Source organism: Daktulosphaira vitifoliae, unplaced genomic scaffold, assembly GCF_025091365.1.
Source record: "Daktulosphaira vitifoliae isolate Bord-2020 unplaced genomic scaffold, ASM2509136v1 Scaffold_3, whole genome shotgun sequence".
Taxonomy (NCBI): Eukaryota; Metazoa; Arthropoda; class Insecta; order Hemiptera; family Phylloxeridae; genus Daktulosphaira; species Daktulosphaira vitifoliae.
In genome coordinates this window covers 32,801,736-32,813,796 of record NW_026099574.1, presented here as the reverse complement: position 1 = coordinate 32,813,796, position 12,061 = coordinate 32,801,736, and the positions used below count along the sequence as shown (strand labels likewise).

The following is a 12,061-nucleotide window of genomic DNA, read 5'->3' as shown; positions in this document are numbered from 1 at the left end:
CCACGTCACCACTGTGCCGCGACCCCCCTGTGCTGGGTTTTTTTTTTGTGTCTGTTACCACTTTTTCTCAGCTCTCACCGAACCGATTTCTTTCAATGATACGTCAAAAGATCACAAATCGTATCTAGTCGAAGACATTACCCTCAAAAATTGAAAAAAATTCCCTCATTCCCCGTAAATGGGGGAAACCTCCAAAAAAATTACAAATTTAAAAATCGTTAATTTTTGAAATTTTTTCAATTTTTTTTACTTAAAAATGCCATAACTTTTTCAAAAATGAACATATCAAAATAATTCTTTTTTTTATAGATGCATGATGTCTTTACCTATCATTTGGTATATTTTTTTTTCTTATCTGACCATTTACCTGCCCACAGGGGGGGATTTTAAATGACAACTTTTTCACAAAAAATTTACTTATTCAATTTAAATTTTGAAAGTGTTCCGGAAAGTCTGACACTTTTATATATATATTAAATTAAAGCTAATGTAATATACTTTATTATCGAAATAAAAAATTTCGGACTTTATTTTGTTTTCACAGTGNTATCGAAATAAAAAATTTCGGACTTTATTTTGTTTTCACAGTGAAAATGGCTACCAAATGCTATTTTTGTGTGAAAATTCTCGATTTTATATTTTACATTTTTAACTTTATAATGCTATAACTTATTGAAAAGTGTATTGATCAACATAATTTTTTTATGAGAAATAATATTTTTTAATAATCCCTTTTTCATTCGACATACTTTATCTTAATTAGGATATTAATAATGAACTAGCAGATCATGTAGCTTTTGGAATAATCCACCAATTTTTTAAAATTAAACACTTTCTAAAGATTTGCATCGAAGCGTTTTTTTTTGATAGTGATTTTAATCACTGTCAGATATCATTATACTTGATCCATCTATGCCACGTCACCACTGTGCCGCGACCCCCCTGTGCTGGGTTGGGTTTTTTTTCTTAAAACTGCCATAACTTTTTCAAAAATGAACAAATCAATATAATTTTTTTTTATAAATACTTAACATATTTACCAATCATTTTATATATTTTTGTGAATATTTGACCCTTAACCTACCCACAGGGGTGTTTCAAAATGGTACCTTTTTCACAAAAAATAAACTTTATCAACTTAACTTTTGAAATTTTTCCGGAAAAACTGACACTTTTATATATACCTTAAATTAAAGCTTATGTGATATACTTTATTTTGAAAAAAAAATTTCACCTTTGGACTTGGTGAAAATAGTTACCAATTCAATAATATGATATATTCGTGTTAAAATTCTGGGTTTTGTATTTTATTTTATTTTAAAATACTGTACAAGAGGAGTACAAAGATTTTCATAAATATTATAGAAATCTTATTGACATAGTATAAATAGTTAAACTTTTTTAAATGTTTTGTTTTTTTTAAGTGGAAAAAGGTAACTTTAAAATTTGAATTAGCCAATTTTATATGATTTGATATGATAAAGTATTCGACAATGGTTTTGAGGGTAGAGACCCGTGGGCCGTTTATTAAATGAGCGACAACAGGTTACTTTAATAAAAAAATAAAACAAACCGAAAAGGTGAACACAATAATAATAGTTTTCGCATAATATCGCGGCACTTTCGCTGACGTCGACGACATGTGATCCTTAGGCGACAAAAGGTTAGCAGCGTTGTAGGCGACGGTGCGTGGGTGAGGATCGGTTGGTTGACGTTGTCACTTTCACGCGGGAAGAAGACTGCCGCATCATTTGCGGCGGGTCGTCGTCGGCCGTGCGGAACTTGCTGGACTTTGCCCCGTAGCGTATTGGTGTTGGTCAGTCAAATACTCATAAAATAGGATGACGGCTGATAAAGGTGGCACGAGTCGCGGGGCATCGTGTATAACGAAGCGACGCGGGTCGTGTCATATTCAACTACACGAGTAAATAATTTTACTTTGTAATTCATTAATTTTTTAACTCTATGTGTATGTGCTACTACCTGTCCACAATATACAATTTTTTTTTTTTGGTACATGTTGCTATATGAATCAATTAAAAATAATAATTTTTAGTTTCACCTGAATTTAACAATAGATTTTTACTATTGTAATCAAATTTTATAATACACTCAATTGAGTAAATTTTTTACAACTTTTTGATTGATTCTTTTAGTTAAAGTAAAACATTATAATAAGTTAAGTCCTGAATATGTCAATTGCAAAAACTTTTTAAACTCCAAAAGTTAATTAGAAATGATTACTACGATTTCTATCTAAGTGATTTATTACAATAAAAATGCAAAACAAATATTGAGCTTTTCTGATAAATTTACTGTTAATAGTATTTATAAAATATCCTGACTGCATATTAATCTTAACAATACCATTTTTTTAATTGTTATAAAATTTTCTATTTAATATGTCAATTTCAAACTTGTGAATTGAGCTAAAAGTTATGATATTAAATTCATTTTTTTTACTATAAACTATTATTAATTCATAAGTAAAAAAAAAAAATTATTATTATTTTTATAATGTATTGCATGAAGCCCTTTTAATTTCTACATATGTTTGTCATATAAATAAAAAATTTACTACTTTATAATTTTTTACGATTTCTCCGTAAAAATTACAATACAATATTATTAATTATCAATTGCACACTATATTTAATTGTTATAATAAATATTTATTCATATGTTATACTTTTAAATCTAAAAACTACTAATCAGGATATTATTAAGGAAATAGGAGTTGATGTTGTAATTGTCAATATGCATCAATTTCTTAGATTTAAACACTATCTACAGATTTGCATCGAAGCGTTTCTTATAATAGTGATTTTAATCACTGTTAGATATCATCTGTACTTGTTTCAACTATGTAACATCCATACAGTAACGCGACCCAAATGTGCTACCGTTTTTTTTTTTTATAAACATATATTTAGTTTTCCTGAAATTTTGTATGAGCTGTATTCCTCCAAGCCTCTTATCAATTTGCATCTATGATCAAAGTATATGCATATTATAATATCAATTAAAATATTAATAGATAATATTATAATGTACAGTTTTGATATTTATAAATGAATGACAACAATGTACACTGTGAAATTATTTTTTACATCTACGATAAACATTTCTTCAGTGCAAAAAATACTATTTTCATCTGTAACTTTCGAGATGGGCTGCTAACGATAATGACGTAGTGAGTCGTGGCGATGCTTGTAAAGTCGCCTTACTGCATTTGCGTATTGGACACCTCACTAAAATTAGCATAATAATAATACAGCGGCAGTAGGACAACGTCACTTAGGACTCTTAGGCGACACAGAGTTTTAGATGCAAATTGAAATTTTACTACCAGAAACACATAAAGACTAACAGTAATTAACACTATGATTCTAATCGTCATTATAAAAAATGTTGGTGACCACTTGATAACCATTATCATTAAAATGTTGATGAATTGTAAGAAAAATTTTATATTTGTGTATTTTAACAAGTTGAACTTACGATACAAACAGTATTTAACGTATTTACTACGCAGAGAAAGAATTATTTTCCAAAAATGTTTGTTTGTACCAATTTTTAATACACTCGAAAAGGATAATGTAATAACAAGTTTTGTACTTGAAACAATCAACAAAAATGTATTTTTTTCATTTAGTTAAAAATTAAAGTTGTAAAATTAATAAAAAAACAAAATATTGAGATTAAAACAAATTAACTTAGCAATCATTCTATCAGACCGGTTCGTTAAAGACAGTAGAGGTCTACAGATATTCGTTTTCTAATAAAGCAAATAACGCCATATAGATTCCTCTTCCGGTTTCTGCTTATCATTTAGCTAAATATTAAGATCAAAAATTTATATATTCCAATGACAACAGACATTAGAAATAGTGAATTATATAAAAATACTCTCTTCTTACAATATTTATACCTATAATGATATATCAAATTAAGTTTTTTAAATAATTTTCTTATAAATTAACAACCTTATACTTGACAAAGAGTAAATAAGAATTGTTTTTTAGAGTTACGTTATAAAAATGTAAAATCTATTACAAATACTTAAAAACTGAATTGTGATAATTGAAACTTTTTTTGTCATATTATTTATTTATTATATTATATTATTATATGTTTTATTTCGTAAAATATAATTTTTACAAACAAATATTTTTAATCTTTGCTAATAAATACATTATATATCATGTATCAGAAATACAATTAATAGCCGAAAATTCTTCAAATAAACAATCAATTTGTCATTAAATTATAATTTTTTCTAAGTATTTATTATGGAATTAGATTTGATATGATAATAGGTTTCAACTACAAATTAAAAATTTTACTTTGTAATTGACTAATTTTTTACTCTATTTGTGTGTGCTACTACTATTCTATAATAATGCAAATGTTTTGGTAATATGTTGCTATGTAAATAATTTCTAAAGAAAAGATTATTAGTTTCATCTAAATTTAACTATGGATTTTCATAAATATAATTAAATTAAAGCTAATGTAAAATGCTTTATTATGGAAAAAAAAAATTCGGACTTTTTTTTGTGTTCACTGTAAAAATAGTTACATAATGCTATTTTTGTGTGTAATTTTTCGATTTTATATTTTACACTTTTAACTTAATAATGCTATAACTTATTGAAGAGTGTATGGATCAATACAAATATTTTATGAGAAATAATTGTTCAAAAGCTCGAATTGGCATTACCCCTCTCAATGTAATGACAACAATCGTGTCCGGCACTACCGGCACCTTGCTGGCATTACGTCGGTGTACGCGATTGAAGTCGTACCGCATCTTTTGGGTCTGATGACTCGTGGCCAGTGAACTGGCGTGTTTTGATTTTGTTTCATTGTTTTCTTTGGTTGGTATTGGCCTGTTTAGGCGGCAACCAACAATTTACATTACCCGTTACGTGCTATTACGCGAGTGCTCAACTGAAATAGAGCAGCTGAGGTTGACATTCCATACGCAAAAGAAATAATTAATTGGGAAGCGTTTTGGCAGTCAATTCAACGTTAAATTGCACTATGGATGGCTGATGTTTTGTTTTGTTTGTTTTTTACGATTACTATTCTAATGTTAATATATTGATATATTGAATATTTATTAGTTTGTATATATATATGTATGCCGCCCTGAAGTAATACCTCACGGTAGTTCCAGGGCGGTACACAGTTGCGCCGGTCGGAGAAGAAAAAAAAAAAAATATATATATATATGTATAATAAAATTACTGGAATTAATATAATACGATTGTCAAGTAAAACCCCCCGATCCGTCATTTATGTTAAGATAATTAACTTAACGTTAAAAGTATAAAGTCGTGAATAAATTCACTCTGGGAATTGTAAGGTTCATTTCATTATATTGTTACAATAATATTTATATTTATATTTCATTCGATATACTTTATCTTATTGAGGATATAAATAAGGAAACAGGAGATAATGTAGATTTTGGAATAATTCACCAATTTTTTAAAATTAATACTGTCTAAAGATTTTCATGAAATGTTTAATTTTGATAGTGATTTTAATCACTGTCAGATATCTTTATACTTGATTCAACTATGCCACGTCATCACTGTACCGCGACACCTCTGTGCTGGTTTTTTTTTAAATAATAACACTTTACATAAAACTATTTAAAATTGCAAATGCAGATTTTCACAGTATGAAAATTGAATAAGTGACGTAAACATTTTATAAACTACAATTATTAAAAACAAAATCGAACAGATATTATTTACAAATAGAGAAATGTAATTAAAACTTTAATAATAAAAATTTCACCACCAAAGTAAATGTGTCTACAGGTATAATTGCTTAAAGCATATGCCATTCTTATAATAAAATGAGGGTTATATGAATCAATAATTCATCTTAAATTTGTTATTACATGACAGTTTTTTAAACTATATGAATTTTATTTTTTATTTTGTTTAAAATATTTACTATATTTATAAATAGATAATATTTATTATTTTTTAAAATATTAATCTTTGATTTCAACTTATGTGTTGTCAAAATTTTTTATTTATGACTTCACATTATGATTATTCTTAGAACATTAAAAATATGTTATTTTCAAGTAAAAAATTAATTTTTTATAATCAGCCAAAAATATATTTAAATATACTGCATTTGGAATATCTTACTATTAAATAATTTCACAAAGTATATGAATTACTCTTGTTATTATTTAAAATGTGGTTCAAGTTTTCTAGAGAAGTTGTGCTTTTAGTGCTCCTTTTTTTAAATTTATTTATCCATTTTGGTAATTTTGTTTTATTAGAAACTGGCTATAAGAATTATAAAGCAATAATCAAACGATACAACATAAAAGACGACATTACATTATTAAAATGCACTTACTTGTTTGCTGGCATAAATCATTTGAAATTAACTAAGATGCTTTTTGAACACCAGGTTTGTAATATAAAGAATATAATTTCTTTAATCTCTAATGGAAACGACGTTGTAAAAAAACAGGTATCTTCATTATATTACAATAAAGAAGAAGTTGGATCATTGTGGTTACTCAACTTGTATACGTCTATTGTTGGACTTTATATAAGTAATTTGTCAAATGAATATTTGATAGAAAATAAACCTAAGGTTGTAGAAATATTGACATGTCTAGAGTTTGTTTTAGAAAAATTAAAGTTGGAGTCAAATAATTGTCCACAAAACAGTCGATTTTACTTTGATAATATCGGCTTTGACTTAAATCAAGTCGACAACTATGATTACATTTTATCATTTATTTCGAAAAACATTCAGGATATTGAAAATCTAATTGAAAGTAATAACAATACTAAAGCATTAGTATTCAGAAATATGAAAATGTTTAGTAGACCTTATTTATACTTACAAAGATTTGGATATTTTGACATAGTTGTGTTTAAGTTTATTAATAGTTTCAACTTACGAATAAAATGGGGGGAAAATATTGCTAAGAAGTTTAAAAAGGCTTATGATAACGCCAGTATACTTGATTGGTCAACCAAAAAATTACGTTCGTGTTTGTTGTTCTATTCAATGGTTTTCGACTTATTCAAAGTAATTATGTTAAGATTGACTTGGAAACAGTTTTTATACATTGAACTACAAGGTGCATCATTGATTGTAAATCTTACGGATCAATGGTTAATGACCCTTCAGAATTTCGCCAAGTATCTAGCATTAGGAGAAGACTATGTAATTAAAAATATAATAGATAGTATTTTTCAGCACATTCATAATTATCCCTCGGAAAACGAATATCTAATATTAACTTATCAAAAGCTTTACACAAAACATTTGATAAATTATATTAGCAATAATATATCAAATCTTTGTGAAGGGTTAGATTGTACGATAGTTGAAAATTGGGATTCGGAAGAAATTTTACAGACATCCAATCAAATTAATTTTTACTTAGATCATAATGTACCACTATCTGATCAAGTATTAGAAGAAATTCAACATGATTGGAAAAAAAAACTATACTTAAATGAAACAATAAGTTTTGGAGATTACCTCCATTTTTTATATGATGACGTCGATTTTAATGTTATTAGATCATTTATTGATTATATAGAAACATTAAATAGTTATAGTCTATTTGATAGAGAAGTTAACTGATTTTGTCACAGTATTTGAGTAAACCAAAAATATTCAATTACAACATTAGAATTACAATTTTTCAAATTATTACAGAATTCAGATGTCCACCGCTTAATTAACCAACACTGTTAAAGCATTTTGGTTCTATAAAATCATTTCCAAAATAGTATTATAAATATTAAGAAGTTTGGCTTTTTTGTTTGATAATATATTTTTGTAATAGTTTATATATTCGTAAAAAATATTTTTATTTACCTTTAAGAAAAATTTAATTTTTGTCAAAATTAAAAGCGCAGTAAATTAAAAGTAAAATATTGATGTAGTATAAAAATAATACTTAATCATAATAATTAAATTACTAACTATTTATAATTACTAACAAATTATTGGTTATGTCTTTAGTTCAGTAAAATCACATCTCTTACAATGTTAAATAATATTATAAAAATTAAATACTTTAATTATTCTATTAAATAATTTGTGTATAATATTTGTATTAAATTTTGTACAATGTAAGGGCTGTATTTCTCCAAGTCCCCCATCAATTTGCATCTATGGGCAAAGTTTGTATGAGTAATTTAACAGGGCAGTAGTAACACTTACTTTAAGATAAACGCTGTATATTTGTTTGAACGGAACGCCCGGTTATAATGTGCGGGTTAGTTAACGTTCAGTTATGTTATTTAATTATGCAAGAGAAAGAAATAGGGAGTGGACTGTATTTTCGTAACACAAATAAAAGAAACAGTATAAGTAAAAGGTTATGTGCACGAAGATGAATATGAGGGTGTGGTGCCTGCTGTCTAGGTATTCACGTGTGTGTTGTCGTACAGCAGTCACCGTGCTCGGCTGACACTCCGAGTTAGCTGTGGGTGTCGAAAGGCTGTTGTTATAGGAAGGGCATCAGGGTAACACCTAGGTATGAGGTGCAGACGAAGTGCAAGACACAAATACTTTGGGTATAGGAGAGGACAAAGAACAGGGGTAGCCGAGTATGAGGTGCAGACAAAGTGCAAGACACAAATACTGGGCGTTCCAGATAAGGAGTATAACCAAGTACGAGGTGCAGACGAAGTGCAAGACACAAGTACTTTAGTTATTAGGAGAGGATAATGAAGTACGAGGTGCAGACGAAGTGCAAGACACAAGTACTTCAAAGAGAGAACGAGGTAGCCGAGTATAAGGTGCAGACGAAGTGCAAGACACAAGTAATCTGAAATGTTGTGGAAGAGAGTAGATAGGTTTAAAAAGGAATAAACAAAGACTTTACTTTAAGCAGTAAGCCGGACAGCGACAACCGAGTACTGAGACTGATGAATGACACAAGGCACTGGAGTCGACTGACGACGATGGTACGGTCTATTGGGTTTTTAAAATAAATAGAATTATTGCCAATTTGGCAATCAATACTATTTGTTAATTCATCAGTCTCAAGAAGCAGATGTGCTGTCTGTATTTTATTAAAATAATTCTCACAATAATAGTAACGTGACACCATCACAGTATATAAGAGGATGGTACTTACACTAAATAAAAAAAATAAGAATTATAAGACAAGGAGTTATATATTAAAGTAACAATATATATAATATATATTATATATTATATATATATATATAATATATAATATATAATATATATTATATATATATATATATCATAGAATTGTGGATTGGGGGGTCACTTAATGCCAAAATGGCCAACAAGGCATCTCTGAACAAAATAGGTAAAATATAATATAATAATTACAAATAAATAAAAACTTAACTGTGTAACGTACAATAGATAAAAGATGACTGATGACGGTGAAAAATGAACAGTTGGAGTACTTCACATCAAAATGTTGAAGACTACAAGGGTAGTCGACACAAACGGAGGCACTTGTTATGTACACGAAGGGCACACAATGGCATAGATTGGTATAGCAGTTCTATACCCACGACGAATCACTAGGGTCGTTAATCCATTAAAGCGACTATGAGCTAGGTGCACCATAGAACCACGTAGCAAGGGCTAGCAATGGTGGCGAGAGCGCAAAATTCACAAAAGGACCGATAATAGTTCGGCGAGACACAATAAACACGTAGACTAGCATCCGACGCAATGAATCGCTCACACAACCGGTGGTGGTAGTGCGAGAGACGTTATCAGTTATAGAAATACGATGTAGCAAAACGCCCTCTCGTAATGCGTACCCAACAATATTTTCCATTAGTGTGCTTTGCTAAGGACTAATGCTGTGATTGGATAACGTCACTTACGACTCTTAGGCGGCAAAGACTTTCAAATGCAAATTGAAATTTTAGTACCAGAAACACATAAAGACTAACAGTTATTAACACTATTATTCCTATTCATAAATTTTTTTTCAATATTTGCAACAGCTCCTTCTAAGTTTGCTACCTTTCTTTCTAACATAGGATTATTTTCAATTCTTACAATTCTTTCTTCAGTTCTTCTTATCCTACTATCAAATGCTTCTACATTATTAATTCTATCATTTATTCTTGCCATGTGACTATGTATTGAATCTATCTTTTCGTTTTGTATATCAATTCTTTTATTTATATCTTCTATTTGTTGTTTTGTTGCCATATGCTGTGTCATAAAATTATATAAATGTTTTAGTGTTATCTCTTCATTATCGTTGTGACTTTTTTCACATTCCCCACTGTCATCATCCTCCATAATGGTAAAATTTTTTTTTCAATTAAAATCACGTAAACTTTTAAAAATAACCACTAAAAAAAAATTTTAACTAATGCAACACAAAAATTTAATTCAATAGATATGCACAATGAACAAAATATAAAATTTAATTGAAAATTATTACTATTATTTTTTTATTATTTTTTATATATATATATATATATATATATGTATCAAAGCTACTTTAAATTAAAACTTTGTGTGAAAAAAAAATTATCCACTGATTTAGATAAAAAAATATACATAAATTTTCATCAAAAATAACAAAAATGTATTATTTTTAATAAAAAAAATGAAAATACTTTAACACACTTCAAATAAATCACTTATTAGCATTAATTACCAATTAAATTAATTAATTAATCTTTTAGACCATCCTTGACATTAAGTATTACACTAAATCAATGACTAATAACAAGAGTATAAATATCAGTCTTAAATATTTAATATGTAAATTTATTTTATATATATAAAATAAGATAATTACAGTGATTATTGATTAAATTTTGATTATGTAGGAACTATGTTTAAAAAAATACCAAATGAAACAAAACTTATGGTGATAACTATAATAGTCCTATAATTATGTTAAAGTTACTAGAAAAAAAAAATTGTATTTAAAATGGTATTTAACTATTTTAAAATATTCAATAATAACTAATTTTTTTTTTCAGTATTGAAGTAATAATTTTAATATCTTTCTTAAACACCAAAAAATAATAATTATCTGGTGATTAATTAGAAAGGATTTTAGGACATTTATATTTGTTTTGAAAGAAGACTGTGGTCACTAGTTCACACAAAATTATTTATATTTCCATACAAATAACAATAATTCAAATCGTATTAAGTATTTATAATTTACAATAGCACCTTGTGCAATTTAGTAATAAGAGTTGACAAATATAACTTAAAATTTTTTTTAATTATTTATATAAGGACGTCGATTTTAATGTTATTAGATCATTTATTGATTATATAGAAACATTAAATAGTTATAGTCTATTTTATGGAGTAACATTCATCAATGTTTACACTATATAAAGTATGATATTTGTGTTGACCAAGAAAATTCAAATAAAATGATGAAATGACAAATGTTCAAATTATTACAGAATTCAGATGTCCACCTCTTAATTAACCAACACTGTTAAGGTCTTTTGGTTCTATAAAATCATTTCCAAAATAGTATTATAAATATTAAGAAATTTGGCTTTTTGTTTGATAATTTTTATATATTCGTAGAAAAATATTATTTCTATTTAACTTGTAGTATAATAAGTAAAAATAAGAAAACTTTCGTTTTCGTCAAAATTTAAAGCGCAGTATATTAAAAGTAAAATATAAAACGTACTTTTTATACTATAAAACACGCCGTGTATAAACATTGATGTAGTATAAAAATAATACTTAATAATAATAAAATAACTATTTATAATTATTAAAAATACCTTTAGGCTTAACGCGAAGGTTAGTGAATAAATAGTTCAAACTTTAGATCTGCTTTTATTCGTACGGGAATAGTTTGGTTTTAGTTTAGAATTATGTTATTAATGATGAGCGAAACTTGTAAACCGATATTCATTTACTACTACGGAAATAGTCTGTCACCTCGGGCGTTTCTGAAAACAATCTATCACAGTCCCATCTCTTCGACAAAAGAATACATATTATATAGCAGAAAGAGGTAACGGCCAAATAAGCATAAAGAAGAATACAATTTCAG

The 12,061-nt window shown here is 27.4% G+C and overlaps 1 protein-coding gene across 1 annotated transcript in view; it reads left to right on the top strand.

The window, feature by feature from the left end:
- Nucleotides 1-7,834, top strand: part of LOC126901720 (uncharacterized) — an 18,618-nt gene extending 10,784 nt beyond the window's left edge. The window contains exon 2 of the mRNA XM_050678422.1: nt 7,133-7,834. Coding sequence (XP_050534379.1) covers nt 7,133-7,644 — 512 coding nt within the window. The 3' untranslated portion in view covers nt 7,645-7,834. The remainder of the gene's footprint in view (nt 1-7,132) is intronic.
- Nucleotides 7,835-12,061: the final 4,227 nt, after the last annotated feature.